The sequence below is a fragment of the Poecilia reticulata genome, chromosome 12 (assembly GCF_904066995.2).
Source record: "Poecilia reticulata chromosome 12, P_reticulata-male-v2, whole genome shotgun sequence".
Lineage (NCBI taxonomy): Eukaryota > Metazoa > Chordata > Actinopteri > Cyprinodontiformes > Poeciliidae > Poecilia > Poecilia reticulata.
In genome coordinates, this window is record NC_088841.1 from 28,022,106 (window position 1) to 28,040,135 (window position 18,030).

Sequence of the window (18,030 nt, forward strand, 5' to 3'; positions counted from 1 at the left end):
GGACGGAAAATGTTGATTTTACTGTAATTACAAGAAGTTATTATTGAAATGGGCGTTAAATCTGGATTAAAGTTCTCAGTTATGATATTTAAAAATCAACAAAGAGTTGGAGCAGGTAAAGTGTATAACATTTTTATGGCTATGGTTGAAAAGTTACAATGGAAAATATTTAAAAAGTTGTTGATAAATGTCAGAAAATGTTGAATATTTTGAGATGCTGGCAGATAAAAAGTCAGTAAAACAGATTTATAATAAGCAGCTAAAATCTGGTAAATTAGACATTAAATCAGGCACTAAGATTATAAACTGCAGCTTTTAAAAGAATAGAAATGATGTTAGATTAAAGAAAAACTACATTAGAAACTAATTATTGGTTAAATTGATCATTTTAAATCCATGTTGGGAAAAAGAAAAGAAAGAAATGAGGAGTTTTGGATGGAAAACTGAAAATAAAAACATTTAAAATGAGTCAAACACCAATATCGATTATTAAACCCTGGATTTTACCAGAAGCAACAATAAATATGTCAATAATGGAAATAAACCAGATCAATCTGACAGTTCAGTGCAATTATATTTACATAATTATCATCAATATGTTCACATTTATACTGATGCATCAGAAATAACTGGAAAATATGAATAATGTTAGTAGAACCAGAATTCAGTATAAAAATAGGAAAATGAATCACAGATGGAAATATTAATATTATTATTAGCTTTACAGTGATAGAAGACATAAAACGATAAAATGTTCAGATTCAAGCTCTGCATTAAGTTTAACACATAAACAGATGGTAGGACGGACATTTTATTAGAGATATTTCATTATATTTCATTACTCAGAATCCAAAACATGGTTTAATATTTATGTTTGTGTTTCATATTGGAAACGAGAAGGCAGATAAAATGGCAAATCAGAATAAAATTACAGTTAAATCTGAAGGAAAGAATGTTGTTGAAGAGAAACTGATGAAAGTTTGGCAAAAAGGAGGATGAAGATAAAACAGGAAGAGGTCAAAGGTCACAGACAGAACATTCAGAAGATTGAAGGAGAAGAAACAGAAACGAGGAAAGAGAGAAAACAAGGTGAAGATTTGGACATTCAGGACTTAATTATACACTTTAAAATACAAAAACATGAAAATGTGATGATTGTGGAAAAATATGAAACGATAAAACATGTTAGAATGTCATAAATATGAAATAGAGAGAAGATATACGAGGAGAAAGTTAATTTATTAGATATTTATTTGTGTTTATGATATAAATGGGTAATTACGGTTATGTATAAGTATGTAAATCTGTATATTTATATGAGTAAAATCAAGGAGAAGCAGCATCTTGTTCAGAGAAGATCTTTGTTGAACAACCCGGATGTTAATAAGACGTAACATCCGGTGTGACGGGTCCGTGAAGTGGGTGAAAGGTGAATAAAAGTCGCTGCTGGTGTTTGCTGGTTCTCTGCTCTGGGATCGTCATGTTGCAGAACTCGGGGTGAGTTTGAGCTCCGGGTCGGAACCGAGTCAGAACCGAGGCAGAAACCAGCAGGCCGCTGGGCTCCGTACTGGTTTTGCTCTGGTGTCACTGGGAAATGACCAGTAACTGGTTTTCCCGAGCCGAACTGACACAGGAGCAGTTCTGATCGTAATACCGGGTTTGACTCGGTTCCGCTCCTTCTGCCCGCTGACCTTTGAGCAAGGCAGTTTAACGTGGTTCTTTGAATGAGCAGTTAGCTTCTGTTAGCTTCGTGGCTAACGGCGCTTCCGGTGTCTTTTACCGGATTCCCGGTTGTTACATGAATATTTGACATTAAAATGATTAATTTTAGTTCGGATGTTTTTAAAATAATGTGAATATAGAAAAAAATAAAAAGCTGACGGGCAGGAAAAGCTCCTTCAAAATAAACGCTGGCAGTATTGTTGCTCTGCCGAGGCTTTTATTTTGAAAGATCAAAAATGTTGAACCAACAAAATTAGATTGAATAGTAAATCAGACCTAGTTATTTCTGTAGGTGAACTAACTAAGAGTAAATAATGAAATGCATAATAATGGTGAAGTTATTTTAATAATTGAGTTTGTTTCCTGCTGAAGTTGCAGCATTTCTCCAGTGACATTAATGCCTCCACCCAGCAGGGGGCAGCACTGTGTGACCCTCTCTCCTTCACCCCTTCTCTCTGAGTGGTTCTGGTCCGGTTGGGCCTGTTAGCTTAGCACCAGACTGTATTCAGGTTGTTTAGCCACTAGAGGGAGCTGCAGCGCAGCCAGAGGATCTTTGGCAGAGAGAGAGAGAGAGAGTCAGTTGGTTTACATTGGGCTGACCTCTGTCCTGGCTGACCTCTGACCCCCCAGCTTCTCCAAACGGAGGTCAGTTATTAGTAGTGATGATGTCACGGCGCTGCCGTCGCCCCACAGGAAGCTCGCCGGCTGCACGCTCTTCATCACGGGAGCGAGCCGCGGCATCGGGAAGGCCATCGCCCTCAAAGCCGCTCGGGACGGCGCCAACGTGGTGATCGCCGCCAAGACGGCGGAGCCGCACCCGAAGCTTCCTGGGACCATCTTCACGGCGGCAGACGAAGGTGAGGCGAGCTGCTGGGTCGGGTCCGGTTCAGCCCGGTTCTGACCAGTTGCTGCTGCTGTGTGTCCCAGTGGAGGCGGCCGGAGGGAAGGCGCTGCCCTGCGTCGTCGACATCCGGGACGAGCAGCAGATCGGGGCGGCCGTGCAGAAAGCCGTGGAAACGTTTGGGGGTAAAACGCCCGATTGGTTGGTTCGCCGTGATGTCAGCGGTGACGTCATCACTGATGTCGTTTGTGGTTGGCAGGCATCGACATCCTGGTGAACAACGCCAGCGCCATCAACCTGACGGGAACGCTGGAGACGCCCATGAAGAAGGTGGACCTGATGCTGGGGATCAACCTGAGAGGGACATACCTGACGTAGGAGCACTGGGAGCACTGGGAACACTGGGAACACTGGGAACACTGGGAACACTGGGAACACTGGGAACACTGGGAACGCTGGGAACACTGGGAACACTGGGAACACTGGGAACGCTGGGAACACTGGGAACACTGGGAACGCTGGGAACACTGGGAACACTGGGAACGCTGGGAACACTGGGAACGCTGGGAACACTGGGAACGCTGGGAACGCTGGGAACGCTGGGAACACTGGGAACGCTGGGAACGCTGGGAACACTGGGAACGCTGGGAACGCTGGGAACACTGGGAACGCTGGGAACACTGGGAACACTGGGAACGCTGGGAACACTGGGAACGCTGGGAACACTGGGAACAAAATGCAATCTTCCTGCTAATGTTCAAAGTGCCACAGTCTTCAGTCCTGCATCAGGTTCTGATGTTTGAGGCTGGAGACCAGCTGGTCCATTAGCATTAGCATGCTACCCTTATGAGCTAACGGAGCAAAATGGCCCCTGACAAGAGCTAAGTTCCCTTTGTCAGCCTCCATCTTAACTGCTAATGTTCCCTAACGTGGGAACGCCCACATTAGGCTTAGCTTTACACGTGTGTGTGTGTGTGTGTGTGTGTGTGTGTGTGTGTGTGTGTGTGTGTGTGTACACACATGAGTATGCAGCTAAAAGAGAAAGGAAAACACAATTATTTATTCAACATTACCATGCAGTTTGTGTGCTAAGGAGCCGCCGCTAACGAGTAGCCCTTAACTAGCTGCACTTAACAAGCCACTGCTAACGACCTGCACTTAACGAGCCACTGCTAACGAGCTGTACTTAACGAGCCACTGCTAACGAGCTGTACTTAACGAGCCACTGCTAACGAGCGGACCTTAACGAGCTAAACTTAGCGAGCCACTGCTAACAAGCGGACCTTAACGAGCTAAACTTAACGAGCCACTGCTAACGAGCTGTACTTAACGAGCCACTGCTAACGAGCGGACCTTAACGAGCTAAACTTAGCGAGCCACTGCTAACAAGCGGACCTTAACGAGCTAAACTTAACGAGCCACTGCTAACGAGCTGTACTTAACGAGCCACTGCTAACGAGCGGACCTTAACGAGCTAAACTTAGCGAGCCACTGCTAACAAGCGGACCTTAACGAGCTAAACTTAACGAGCCACTGCTAACGAGCGGCCCTTAACGACCTGCACTTAACGAGCCACTGCTAACGAGCGGACCTTAACGAGCTGCACTTAACGAGCCACTGCTAACGAGCGGCCCTTAACGAGCTGCACTTAACGAGCCACTGCTAACGAGCTGCACTTAACGAGCCACTGCTAACGAGCTGCACTTAACGAGCCACTGCTAACGAGCTGTACTTAACGAGCCACTGCTAACGAGCGGACCTTAACGAGCTAAACTTAACGAGCCACTGCTAACAAGCGGACCTTAACGAGCTAAACTTAACGAGCCACTGCTAACGAGCTGTACTTAACGAGCCACTGCTAACGAGCGGACCTTAACGAGCTAAACTTAGCGAGCCACTGCTAACAAGCGGACCTTAACGAGCTAAACTTAACGAGCCACTGCTAACGAGCTGTACTTAACGAGCCACTGCTAACGAGCGGACCTTAACGAGCTAAACTTAGCGAGCCACTGCTAACAAGCGGACCTTAACGAGCTAAACTTAACGAGCCACTGCTAACGAGCGGCCCTTAACGACCTGCACTTAACGAGCCACTGCTAACGAGCGGACCTTAACGAGCTAAACTTAACGAGCCACTGCTAACGAGCGGCCCTTAACGAGCTGTACTTAACGAGCCACTGCTAACGAGCGGCCCTTAACGAGCTGTACTTAACGAGCCACTGCTAACGAGCGGCCCTTAACGAGCTGTACTTAACGAGCCTCTGCTAACGAGCGGCCCTTAACGAGCTGTACTTAACGAGCCACTGCTAACGAGCGGCCCTTAACGAGTTGCCCTTAACGAGGCGTGTTTGTGCCTCTCAGGTCGAAGCTGGTCATCCCCCACCTGCTGAAGAGTCGCCGTCCTCACATCTTGAACCTGTCGCCGCCCCTCAACCTGAACCCCGTCTGGTTCAAGAACCACACCGGTAGCCATAGAAACCAGATGACTCCTCCCCCTCCATGTAGCCGTGGAAACCAGCTGGAGGCCCCACCGCCTCATCAGTAATTTATGTTGTCGTTTGGCAGCGTATACGATGGCGAAGTACGGCATGTCCATGTGCGTCCTGGGAATGGCCGAAGAGTTCAGAGGTCAAATCGCCGTCAACGCCCTGTGGCCCAGAACCGGTCAGAGCCTTAGCAACTCCTGGGAGCGGCGCATGCTAGCAGGCTTCGCTCTAACCCCGCCTTCTGTTGCCATAGCGATCCAGACGGCGGCCATGGACATGCTGGGAGGCGACGGCATCGGGAAGCAGTGCCGTACGGCAGACATCATGGCGGACGCCGCCTACGCCGTTCTGTCCAAGCCCAAGGACTACACGGGTCACTTCCTGGTGGACGAGGACGTCCTCAAGGAGCACGGCGTCAAAGACTTCGACCAGTACGCCGTCCAGCCAGGTGAGTCCCACCTCTCACCTGGGCGACTCACCGGCACCATGTGACGCTGACGGGGCCTCTGATTGGTCCACAGGCCACCCACTGCTGCCGGACTTCTTCCTGGACGAAGCGCCGGAGACTCTGGTCCAACAGATGGAGCAGCACGGTGAGTACTACGGGGTACTACGGGGTACTACAGGGTACTACGGGGTACTACAGGGTACTACAGGGTACTGCTGGGTACTACAGGGTACTGCAGCGTACTGCGGGGTACTAGAGTACTATGGGGTACTACAGGGTACTACAGGGTACTACGGGGTACTACAGGGTACTACAGAGCACTACAGGGTACTACAGGGTACTACGGGGTACTACAGAGTACTACAGAGTACTACAGGGTACTACGGGGTACTACAGGGTACTACAGGGTACTACGGGGTACTACGGGGTACTACGGGGTACTACGGGGTACTACGGGGTACTGCAGCGTACTACAGGGTACTACAGGGTACTACGGGGTACTACGGGGTACTACAGGGTACTACGGAGTACTACAGGGTACTACAGGGTACTACAGGGTACTACGGGGTACTACAGGGTACTGCAGCGTACTGCAGCGTACTACAGGGTACTACGGGGTACTACGGGGTACTACAGGGTACTACGGAGTACTACAGGGTACTACGGGGTACTACAGGGTACTGCAGCGTACTGCAGCGTACTACAGGGTACTACGGGGTACTACGGGGTACTACAGGGTACTACGGAGTACTACAAGGTACTACAGGGTACTACGGGGTACTACAGGGTACTGCTGGGTACTACAGGGTACTGCTGGGTACTACAGGGTACTGCTGGGTACTACAGGGTACTATGGGGTACTACAGGGTACTACAGGGTACTGCTGGGTACTACAGGGTACTGCTGGGTACTACAGGGTACTATGGGGTACTACAGGGTACTACAGGGTACTGCTGGGTACTACAGGGTACTGCTGGGTACTACAGGGTACTATGGGGTACTACAGGGTACTACAGGGTACTGCTGGGTACTACAGGGTACTGCTGGGTACTACAGGGTACTACGGGGTACTACAGGGTACTACAGGGTACTGCAGCGTACTACGGAGTACTACAAGGTACTACAGGGTACTACGGGGTACTACAGGGTACTGCTGGGTACTACAGGGTACTGCTGGGTACTACAGGGTACTATGGGGTACTACAGGGTACTACAGGGTACTGCTGGGTACTACAGGGTACTGCTGGGTACTACAGGGTACTACAGGGTACTACGGGGTACTACAGGGTACTGCTGGGTACTGCTGGGTACTACAGGGTACTACAGGGTACTGCTGGGTACTACAGGGTACTACGGGGTACTGCTGGGTACTACAGGGTACTGCTGGGTACTACAGGGTACTGCTGGGTACTGCTGGGTACTACAGGGTACTGCTGGGTACTACAGGGTACTGCTGGGTACTGCTGGGTACTACAGGGTACTACAGGGTACTGCAGGGTACTACAGGGTACTGCTGGGTACTATGGGGTACTGCGGGGTACTACAGGGTACTGCTGGGTACTACAGGGTACTGCTGGGTACTACAGGGTACTGCGGGGTACTATGGGGTACTACAGGGTACTGCGGGGTACTACAGGGTACTACAGGGTACTACGGGGTACTACAGGGTACTGCGGGGTACTATGGGGTACTACAGGGTACTACAGGGTACTACGGGGTACTACAGGGTACTACAGGGTACTACAGGGTACTACAGGGTACTACAGGGTACTACAGGGTACTACGGGGTACTACAGGGTACTACAGGGTACTACAGTGTACCCAATGCTAATGTGTAGCTCCTTGTTGCCAGGGGCAACGCCGGCCTTCAAAGCGCCCCCCTCGGACACGCCCCTTTCCGGCGGACCAATAGGAAACACCTTTGACATCATCAGAGGCGTCATCAATGAGGACGTCGTCAAGGCGACTCAGGGCGTGTACCGCTTCGACCTGTCAGGTAACAGGAAGTGCCCGTCCACATGCGGCCGGCCGGTCGGCGCCGGGCGCCTCCTGTAACGTCTTCCTGCCGTGTCAGGCGACCACAGCGGCGTCTGGTTCCTGGACCTGAAGAGCGGCTCCGGCAGCGCGGGTCAGGGGGAGCCGCCCGCCAAGGCCGACGTCGTCATGGCGATGGACTCCGGCGACTTCGCCAAGATGTTTGCGGGTGAGTTGAAGCGACGGGAGGCCCGGCGCCTGCCCGGTGCCGTCTCCATGGTAACGGCCGCCCGCTGTGCCTGCAGGGCAGCTGAAGCCGACCATGGCCTTCATGACGGGGAAGCTGCGCATCAAAGGCGACATGACGCTCGCCATCAAGCTGGAGAAGCTGATGGGCCGCATGAGCAAGGCCAAGCTGTGAGGCCCCGCCCACCGGGCCGAGGCCCCGCCCACCGGGCAGAGGCCCCGCCCACCGGGCAGAGGCCCCGCCCACCGGGCAGAGGCCCCGCCCACCGGGCAGAGGCCCCGCCCACCGGGCCGAGGCCCCGCCTCCTCGCCGTTTCCAGCTGTACGTGTTGCCTTAACGACAAACTCGCATCCCGTTGTGTAACGCACCGCCGTTGCCATGACGACGAACAGGATCCCACGGTAACGGCGCCGTCTGGATGTTTCTGAACTGATTTTCTTACCCGACTAACAGCTGATTGTGTTGCCACGGTAACAGAAAATAAAGGAATCAAACTGACATCGTCTCAGGTTCGGTTTTTACACAGATGTTTTATTCTGAGCAGATGCTCAACACTGACGGTGATTTATGACGTCATAAAGGGCCGCTGCTGTCCATGTTACCATGGAAACATAAAGCCGTCATCAGCACGGCGGCGGCGGCCACCGAGCTTTGACTGGATCTGGAGCAGGAGGAGCTGCAGGATGTTTCCAGGTCGTCTGGAGGGAAGGAAGCAAAATGGCGGCCGAGTTTCCTGCCAGCCGCTAAAGTAAAACCAGGGTTTAGGTTCCTGGAACCGTCTGCAGTAGGACAGACGTTGATCCGAGTGCTGAGGGTTTTCACTACAACAGGCTGCTGGACGGTAGAGCTGCTCTGACCTCTGACCTCAGTAAATCTGATGGCTGCTGCAGGGATGGACGTCTTGGAGCAGGAGGACAGTTAGATTTTACTCCTTCATTGATGCCATGAGGCAACGCAGGAGGATGTAAAACGTCCGTCTGTCCTTCTGTCTTCACTTCAACAGTGAAACAGCACTGTTTCACCTTGGAGCTAGGTCCCTGTTTCCAAGGACCTAGCTCCAAGGGCTAGGTCCTTGGAGCTAGGTCCTTGGAGCTAGGTCCATGGAGCTAACCAAGGACCTAGCCATGGAGCTAACCATGGAGCTAACCATGGAGCTAGCCATGGAGCTAGCCAAGGAGCTAGCCATGGAGCTAGCCATGGAGCTAGCCATGGAGCTAGCCATGGAGCTAGCCATGGAGCTAGCCAAGGACCTAGCCATGGAGCTAGCCATAGAGTCAGCAGAACTCCTGCGGTTCCCTGGAAGCGGTTTGGACCCGAGCCAGCGTCTGTCCTCTTCTGTGGAAGGAAACCAGACAAACAACAACAAGAGGCCGGATCCGGGCCAACATTCCTGAACAGCTGAGCTCAGGTGGAAGGAACCGGAACCGACTGCTGGCACCACGCCGGGCCGCAGAACCAACAGAACCAACCCAAACCAGACTTTGTGTCTCCAGAAAACATTTTTAGCTTTTGCTCAGATTCAGTTGCAAAAACATAAAACTGTGTCAGATTTTTGGTTCAGGTGAAACTAAACTTTGCCATAAACATGTCGGTGATGTGGGCAGGTGAGGTGGGCGGAGCCTCACCTGTCAGAGTGGAAAAACATAATAAAAAGGTCATTTATGTGTTGCTATATCTACCCTGTGGTTTGGACTATAAACTTTATTTAACCAAATTTGATCATCGTTTCTTCTAAATCTGCGTTTTGAATGTCCAGCAGCTCAGCAGGTGAGGCAGCAGAGAGCTGAGCTAGCTAGTCAAGGAGCTAGCCATGGAGCTAGCTAGCTATGGAGCTAACAAGCCATGGGGCTGCCCATGGAGCTAGCCAAGGACCTAGCCATGGAGCTAACCATGGAGCTAGCCATGGAGCTAGCCATGGAGCTAGCTAGCCATGGAGCTAACTAGCCATGGAGCTAACCATGGAGCTAGCCATGGAGCTAGCCATGGAGCTAGCTATGGAGCTAGCTAGCCATGGAGCTAGCCATGGAGCTAGCCATGGAGCTAGCCATGGAGCTAGCTAGCCATGGAGCTAACTATCCATGGAGCTAACCATGGAGCTAGCCATGGAGCTAGCTAGCCATGGAGCTAGCCATGGAGCTAACTAGCCATGGAGCTAGCCATGGAGCTAACTAGCCATGGAGCTAGCCATGGAGCTAACTAGCCATGGAGCTAGCCAATGTCCAGTTGGTTCTCCATCACCATCCTGTCTGTCTGGATCTGGAAGCTCCACAGGATCTATATATATGAACTGCTTCTTTGTGTGCTTTGGAGTTTCTCCATCCATTGGGGTCAGGAGGAGCTGCTGCCTCTCCAGCTTATGTTTCAGGTGAGAGGCGGGGTCACCTGGACGGGTCACCTGGACGGGTCGTCAGTCTGTCACAGGGCAACACAGAGACACACAACCATCCACACACACACTCACACCTAGGGACAATCTGGAGAGACCAATCAATCTGACATGTTTCTGGACTGTGGGAGGAAACCGGAGTACCTGGAGAAAACCCACCATGCACAGGGAGAACATGGAGACTCCATGCAGAAAGACCGGGAATCGAACCCAGAACCTTCTTGCTGCAAGGCAACAGCTCTACCCACTGCACCACTGTGTATTGTAAACTGTCAGGACTTTATGGTTTATTTTGGTTTATTCTTATAACATCCACATAAAGTACGTCCACCACCACATCATGACACCAACCAGGTGAAACAGCCCATCTTTACTGTGTAATGAAACAATCACACTTTAATACATATTTGTGGTATTTAACATGTTCCAGGTAAGTGAACATTTCAGGTGATGATCTCAGGTGATACATTTTGGTTTTTTAACGTTTTATTGGCTCTAGTTTCATTTATTTGACAGTTAATGGACATGAAGGTGGGAAATGAGAGACGGGAGGACACGGGGCAAAGGTCACCAGGCCGGGAATCGAACCTGCGACGGCCCTGTTGAGGACCAAGGCCTCCATATGTGGGTTGTGCTGAACCCCTGAGGTTCTGCGGCCCGGCGTGGTGCCAGCAGTCGGTTCCGGTTCCTTCCACCTGAGCTCAGCTGTTCAGGAATGTTGTCCCGGATCCGGCCTCTTGTTGTTGTTTGTCTGGTTTCCTTCCACAGAAGAGGACAGACGCTGGCTCGGGTCCAAACCGCTTCCAGGGAACCGCAGGAGTTCTGCTGCTGGTTCACTTCAACGAGGGACGAGAGCAGCAGCTGGAGGACAGAGAGACGGAGACAGAGGGACAGAAGGACAGAGATAGAGGTAGGACTGGACCTGTACTGGACCTGGACCTGGACCTGGACCTGGACCTGGACTGGACTGGACTGGACCTGGACTGGACCTGGACCTGGACTGGACTGGACTGGACCTGGACTGGACTGGACCTGGACTGGTCCTGTACCTGGACTGGACCTGGATTGGACCTGAACCTGGACCTGGACTGGACCTGGACCTGGACCTGAACCTGGTCCTGGTCCTGGACCTGGACCTGGACTGGACCTGAACCTCAGGGGGACGTTCTCGGCTCTGGGTCACCAGAGCTGGGATGCAGATCCAGGGTTCTGCTCCTCGGCAGGATTGGACAGACGGACGGACGCAGAGTTGGACCAAACTGGATCCGCCCAGGTCTTTACTGGTTTCCCCGTTTCATCCCAACAGAAGATGTTTGCAGACGAAACCAGCGCTGTGGTGAGGAGCGTGGGGGCGGATGAGGAGCTGATCTCCAACTCCAACCTGAACCACAAGGTGGAGCTGCTGACTCTGGTCCGGGTCAGCCAGGGCCGGTTCTTCAGCTACCCCAAGTACACGCCGCTGGACTGCACCCTACCGGAGCTGCTGGAGGACGACGGCTTCTCTCCAGGTGGGTTTCCTGACCGACGGCGGCGGCACCTGGAGCCTTTCTGTGACCTTTAACCTTCCTGCCAGAGGTTGAAGAAGAGCTGCTGGTGAAGGACTTCAAGACGTCGGTGGAGAGCAGCGGCGGCGGAGAGCTGGGCGGAGGACACCCAACGGTTGGCGAGGCGGCGGTCGCTGCAAAGTCCGACTCCGTGGACGGCCTGGTGGAGCCGGTCAGCATCAAGAAGAAGAAAGCCAACCTGAAAGGCGTGAGGAAGACCTTCAGCGGCAGGTAGGGCGCCATCCGGTGCCGACCCGGCGGTCCGGACCGGTTCTGACGGGTCCCTCTGCTCGTCGCCAGGAAGCCAGAAAAGGGAAAGATGAAGCTGCTGATGCTGAAGGAAAAGGACAAGCTGGCCTTTGTTCACGAGACGCTTTACAACACCGGACCGGTGAGGATGATCCGGAAGTCGGCTCAGGACCGGTCCGTTTCAGGAAACTGCCAGAGGCTCCTGAAGCTGCTGGTCCAGGTGAGCCGAGTCCGGCACATCACACACCTTCCACACAGGAAGTAGAACCTGACTTCCTGTTGGAGCCTCAGCTCAGGAGAACTTCAGCTGACAGGTTTCTGTTCTGAGGAACCGGATCAGAACCAGGCTGAAGGAACCCCATGATGGGCCCTGTAGGAGAGAACGATGGGCATCATGATGGGCCCTGTAGGAGAGAACGATGGGCCCCATGGAGGGCCCTGTAGGAGAGAACAATGGGCATCATGATGGGCCCTGTAGGAGAGAACGATGGGCCCCATGATGGGCCCCGTAGGAGAGAACGATGGGCATCATGATTGGCCCTGTAGGAGAGAACGATGGGCCCCATGATGGGCCCTGTGGGAGAGAACGATGTGCATCATGATGGGCCCTGTGGGAGAGAACAACGGGCCCCATGATGGGCCCCGTAGGAGAGAACGATGGGCCCCATGATGGGCCCTGTGGGAGAGAACGATGGGCATCATGATGGGCCCTGTAGGAGAGAACGATGGGCCCCATGATGGGCCCCGTAGGAGAGAACGATGGGCCCCATGATGGGCCTTGTAGGAGAGAATGATGGGCATCATGATGGGCCCTGTGGGAGAGAATGATGGGCATCATGATGGGCCCTGTGGGAGAGAACGATGGGCCCCATGATGGGCCCCGTAGGAGAGAACGATGGGCCCCATGATGGGCCCTGTAGGAGAGAACGATGGGCCCCATGATGGGCCCCGTAGGAGAGAACGATGGGCCCCATGATGGGCCCTGTAGGAGAGAACGATGGGCATCATGATGGGCCCTGTAGGAGAGAACGATGGGCCCCATGATGGGCCTTGTAGGAGAGAACGATGGGCATCATGATGGGCCCTGTGGGAGAGAACGATGGGCCCCATGATGGGCCCCATAGGAGAGAACGATGGACCCCATGATGGGCCCTGTGGGAGAGAATGATGGGCATCATGATGGGCCCTGTAGGAGAGAACGATGGGCATCATGATGGGCCTTGTAGGAGAGAACGATGGGCATCATGATGGGCCCTGTAGGAGAGAACGATGGGCCCCATGATGGGCCCTGTGGGAGAGAACGATGGGCCCCATGATGGGCCTTGTAGTAGAGAACGATTGGCATCATGATGGGCCCTGTAGGAAATAACGATGGGCCCCACTTCGGGCCCCTAGGAGAGAAGGATGGGCCCCATGATGGGCCCTGTGGGAGAGAACGATGGGCATCATGATGGGCCCTGTAGGAGAGAATGATGGGCCCCATGATGGGCCCTGTGGGAGAGAACGATGGGCATCATGATGGGCCCTGTGGGAGAGAACGATGGGCATCATGATGGGCCCTGTAGGAGAGAATGATGGGCATCATGATGGGCCCTGTAGGAGAGAATGATGGGCCCCATGATGGGCCCTGTGGGAGAGAACGATGGGCATCATGATGGGCCCTGTAGGAGAGAATGATGGGCCCCATGATGGGCCTTGTAGGAGAGAACGATGGGGCCCTGTAGGAGAGAACGATGGGCCCCATGATGGGCTTGTAGGAGAGAACGATGGACCTCATGATGGGCCCTGTGGGAGAGAACAATGGGCCCCATAATGGGGCCCTGTAGGAGAGAGCGATGGGCCCCATGATGGGCTTGTAGGAGAGAACGATGGACCTCATGATGGGCCCTGTGGGAGAGAACAATGGGCCCCATAATGGGGCCCTGAAGGAGAGAACGATGGACCCCATGATGGGCCCTGAAGGAGAGAACGATGGGCCCCATGAGTTTATTTTCCCTCCTCTGTCTCCTCATCAGGGCAGCAGGACGGAGGAGACGACCTTCACCGTCCTAGAGAAGTCCACCTTTGCGTTTGGACTTCAGGAGATCCTGTGGGACGACGAGACGATCGGTGAGGACGAAGAACGGAAACGACTTCCTGACGTTTGCTGTGTTGGTTTGTAGTTTCATCATCGTTTCTGCTTGTTTTAACCAGAAATACCTTTTGGACCGTGGGCTCACAGGAAGAACCTGGGTAAGTTCCTCCCTTCAGCTGTTCTTTAGCCAATCAGGGCTGGTGGACCAATCAGGGCTGGTGTGTTCTAACGGTGTGACTCCTGTTTCCAGGCCTGTTCACACATGACGGCGTTGATCCAGATCAGCTGCAGGAGGCCAGAGAAGGTACCAGGAGCAACATGGGAACTTTCATCAGATTAAATCCCGCTGCTCCTTCTGTTCATATACTGTAAAATATGGTCCGATCAGTCCGGTCCGATCCGGTCTGTAGGAGTAACTGATATCAGGTTTTCTGTCCGGTCCGGTCCGGTGACCAGTGGCTCCAGTACTGGTCTTACTGGGACGGCTCCAGCAGAACCAGCCCAGGTTCCTGCAGACGTTCAGCCAGAGGTGGATTTTACTTTAATAGGCCGTTTTCTGTCAGGATGAAGCTGCATGGATCGTTATCGGGTTTCAGAGTCTGCTCCAATAGATCATCAATAATATGATCTATTTTATTGATCATTGTTTAATTATTAATATTCTAAATCAGCAGCTAAAGTTTTAACTTTAGTTTGTTTCCTTCACATGACGAGACAAATCAATAATTCATCCTCAGCAATAGAAACGCTTTGAAATCAGATTTCTGATCAGTTGATTGACGACGTTCAACATCCTGATGGACCCGAAAGGACAGCAACCCCTGACCTTTACCTCCTGACCTGACCCCTGACCTTTACCTCCTGACCTGACCCCTGACCTTTACCTCCTGACCTGACCCCTGACCTGACCTGACCCCTGACCTTTACCTCCTGACCTGACCTTTACCTCCTGACCTTTACCTCCTGACCTTTACCTCCTGACCTGACCCCTGACCTTTACCTCCTGACCTGACCTTTACCTCCTGACCTTTACCTCCTGACCTTTACCTCCTGACCTGACCCCTGACCTGACCCCTGACCTTTACCTCCTGACCTTTACCTCCTGACCTTTACCTCCTGACCTGACCCCTGACCTGACCCCTGACCTTTACCTCCTGACCTGACCCCTGACCTTTACCTCCTGACCTGACCTTTACCTCCTGACCTTTACCTCCTGACCCCTGACCTGACCCCTGACCTTTACCTCCTGACCTGACCTTTACCTCCTGACCTGACCCCTGACCTTTACCTCCTGACCTGACCCCTGACCTTTACCTCCTGACCTGACCCCTGACCTTTACCTCCTGACCTGACCCCTGACCTGACCCCTGACCTTTACCTCCTGACCTGACCCCTGACCTTTGCCTCCTGACCTGACCCCTGACCCTGGCCCTGCTGTTTCGTCCTGCAGGGATCCAGAACAAGGCGTTCCTCCTCAAGCCGCTCACTCGTCTCCCTCAGGCGACCCGGCAGAACCTGCTGAAGACGCTGAGGGAGGTTCTGGAGGAGGACGGCGCTCTCAGCCAGCTGGAGGAAACGGTACGGCTGACCTCCAGCTGACCTCTGACACAGACATGACCTTCACTCTGACCTCACTTCCTGTCAGCTGCTTAGCCTCCAGACGTTAGCGTCTGATCAGACGGTGATTCTTCTTCTCCTCTTCCTGTCAGCTGGACCAGAGCAGCAGAGGACAACCAGAGCGTCCCCCGTCCAAGGTCGTTTCGTCCTTCATGGACGTCTTGAATGAGTCCAAAGTGTCCTCCAAGGTGAGGGACGCTGTCCATCTTCTGGTCTGCGCCATGGACGGTGAGTCTGATGCTGCTGCCCCCTAGTGGTCAATCGTCTGAGCTGCAGCCTTCAGTCCTTCTGTTTTCTGCAGGTCTGCCAGAGGTCGAGGTGCGACCTTTGACCTCCTGTGCTCCTGAAACTCTGACAGTCCTCGTCCAGCTGGTTCGTGCTTCTCACACTCTATGTCTGTCTGTCTGTCTGTGAAAAAATGAGTCCAAATGAGACACTGAGGACGTTTCCCTCCTGATGGTCCAGTCGACCCGGTTCTACTGGAACCAGAACTCCATCCTCTGCTCCTCCAGCTGCTGTGGTTCTGAGTCAAACCAGCCTGTCCCCTCCTGTCTCCATGTCCCTCATCCTGTCCTCATCCTGTCCCCTCCTGCTGCTAGCGCTAGGCTAACATGTTAGTTTTGGTTGTATTTACCCAGAATGCCCTGCGCTGTAGTCCACTTCCTGCTTTTGGAGCTTGGTGTTCACATTCAAGCCGAACCAGACAGAGGTCAGAGGTTAATAGGAGGTCACACCCCACCAACCGGACCGGACTTTGACTAGGCAGAGAGACTGGAGTTGGATAGAAGTAGCTGAACAGAACTGGTGGGAATGAATCCGTAATGGACAAATTAGGGTCAGAGTGGGACAGGACTGTCCACCCTGGCCTCTGTCTCCATGTCCCTCATCCTGTTTCCTTCTGTCTCCATGTCCCTCATCCTGTCCTCATCCTGTCTCCATGTCCCTCATCCTGTCCCCTCCTGTCTCCTTGTCCCTCATCCTGTCTCCTCCTGTCTCCATGTCCCTCATCCTGTCTCTTTGTGTCTCCATGTCCCTCATCCTGTTTCCTTCTGTCTCCTTGTCCCTCATCCTCTCCATGTCCCTCATCCTGTTTCCTTCTGTCTCCATGTCCCTCATCCTGTCCTCATCCTGTCTCCATGTCCCTCATCCTGTCCCCTCCTGTCTCCTTGTCCCTCATCCTGTCTCCTCCTGTCTCCATGTCCCTCATCCTGTCTCTTTGTGTCTCCATGTCCCTCATCCTGTTTCCTTCTGTCTCCTTGTCCCTCATCCTCTCCATGTCCCTCATCCTGTCTCCATGTCCCTAATCCTGTCCCCTCCTGTCTCCTTGTCCCTCCTCCTGTCTCCATGTCCCTCATCCTGTCTCCTTGTCCCTCATCCTCTCCATGTCCCTCATCCTGTCTCCTTGTGTCTCCATGTCCCTCATTCTGTCTCCTCCTGTCTCCTTGTCCCTCATCCTGTCTCCTGCTGTCTCCAGGTGGACACTCTGAAGGACGGAGATGAGCCCAGTCTCCCAGCGTGTCCCCCTGTCCCCCTGCAGCAGGACGGGGAGCTGCGCTGGGCGGCGGATGTCCTCTGTGGGTCCAGCGAGACGCTGGTGGAGCTGAGCGCGGCGTGGGACCGGCGGCCCGAGGTTCTGCTGGAGGTTCTGGCTCTGGCCGTGTTGGGAGTCCACAGGCTGCAGGAGGGAAACGGTCCGGATGATTAAGACGATTTAATTTCATCTCTGACGTTAATCTACATGCTGAGGTTTATTCATGGAACGTTGATTTTATTTTAATAATCTTTCTGATCAACGTATTGATTTGGGTTAAACTGATTGGAAACGTTCTGCTCTGTGTTGAATGTCTAATCAATCGTTGATGCTGTTAAACATATTTCTGGTTTTAATGAGTTTATACTTTTTATGTGGTTTTGATATTGAGCTCAATGCTAGAAATATGATCATTTACCCTTTTCTGGATCTGATTTATTGATTTTAGTTTCATCAACAAATTAAATTTGATTGATTACTTTTCTGTTCTTTATTCTTCCTCTGATTAGTTCGACCGTGTTTCTGTTTTTCTTTAGTTCAGGCTTTTCTTAGTGATTCTAGTTTATTATGTCTAGTTCTTTAGTGTTATTCATTTCCTGGGACCCGGTGTGCTCTCGCTCGCTCCCACCCTGTGTCACTTCCTCTCTCTCCTCTCACCTGAAACCCATCAGCCAATCAGCTCGGGTCTTTTGTTCATCGTTCTCCATCCAGGTATTTAATTGCCTCATCTTCTGCTGCTTTACCCTGAGGCCTGTTTTCCTGTTTTTGCTCTGCTCTGGCTCCCCGTATTCCTCCTGTTTTTGCTCTGCTCTGGCTCCCTGTATTCCTCCTGTTTTTGCTCTGCTCTGGCTCCCTGTATTCCTCCTGTTTTCCTGTTTTTGCTCTGCTCTGGCTCCCCGTATTCCTCCTGT

The 18,030-nt window shown here is 52.5% G+C and overlaps 2 protein-coding genes across 2 annotated transcripts; both read left to right on the plus strand.

The window, feature by feature from the left end:
* The first annotated feature begins 800 nt into the window (after positions 1-800).
* On the plus strand, positions 801-8,216 carry hsdl2 (hydroxysteroid dehydrogenase like 2). The gene is made up of 12 exons (XM_081613242.1): positions 801-1,497; positions 2,416-2,579; positions 2,650-2,748; positions 2,823-2,937; positions 4,925-5,028; positions 5,129-5,227; positions 5,303-5,497; positions 5,571-5,642; positions 7,350-7,493; positions 7,572-7,700; positions 7,777-7,953; positions 8,014-8,216. The coding sequence occupies exons 1-11, from the start codon at positions 1,481-1,483 to the stop codon at positions 7,890-7,892; spliced, it is 1,254 nt and encodes a 417-aa protein (XP_081469368.1). The 5' UTR covers positions 801-1,480; the 3' UTR covers positions 7,893-7,953; positions 8,014-8,216.
* A 2,234-nt stretch (positions 8,217-10,450) lies between these two features.
* LOC103460457 (uncharacterized) lies at positions 10,451-17,597 on the plus strand. The gene is made up of 11 exons (XM_081613687.1): positions 10,451-11,014; positions 11,411-11,612; positions 11,678-11,879; positions 11,949-12,117; positions 13,913-14,006; positions 14,091-14,129; positions 14,222-14,275; positions 15,422-15,549; positions 15,681-15,816; positions 15,890-15,960; positions 17,063-17,597. Exons 1-11 carry the CDS (start codon positions 10,820-10,822, stop codon positions 17,291-17,293), a joined length of 1,521 nt encoding a protein of 506 aa, XP_081469813.1. The 5' UTR covers positions 10,451-10,819; the 3' UTR covers positions 17,294-17,597.
* Positions 17,598-18,030: the final 433 nt, after the last annotated feature.

Bases quoted from the DNA above. Each gene is read 5' to 3' on its own strand.
- LOC103460457 (XM_081613687.1), top strand. From the start codon at position 10,820: ATGTTGTCCCGGATCCGGCCTCTTGTTGTTGTTTGTCTGGTTTCCTTC. The intron at 12,118-13,912 runs GTGAGCCGAGTC...TCTCCTCATCAG, and splicing joins TCCTGAAGCTGCTGGTCCAG to GGCAGCAGGACGGAGGAGAC. The intron at 14,130-14,221 runs GTAAGTTCCTCC...TCCTGTTTCCAG, and splicing joins GGCTCACAGGAAGAACCTGG to GCCTGTTCACACATGACGGC.
- hsdl2 (XM_081613242.1), top strand. The intron at 2,580-2,649 runs GTGAGGCGAGCT...TGTGTGTCCCAG, and splicing joins CTTCACGGCGGCAGACGAAG to TGGAGGCGGCCGGAGGGAAG. The intron at 5,643-7,349 runs GTGAGTACTACG...CCTTGTTGCCAG, and splicing joins CCAACAGATGGAGCAGCACG to GGGCAACGCCGGCCTTCAAA.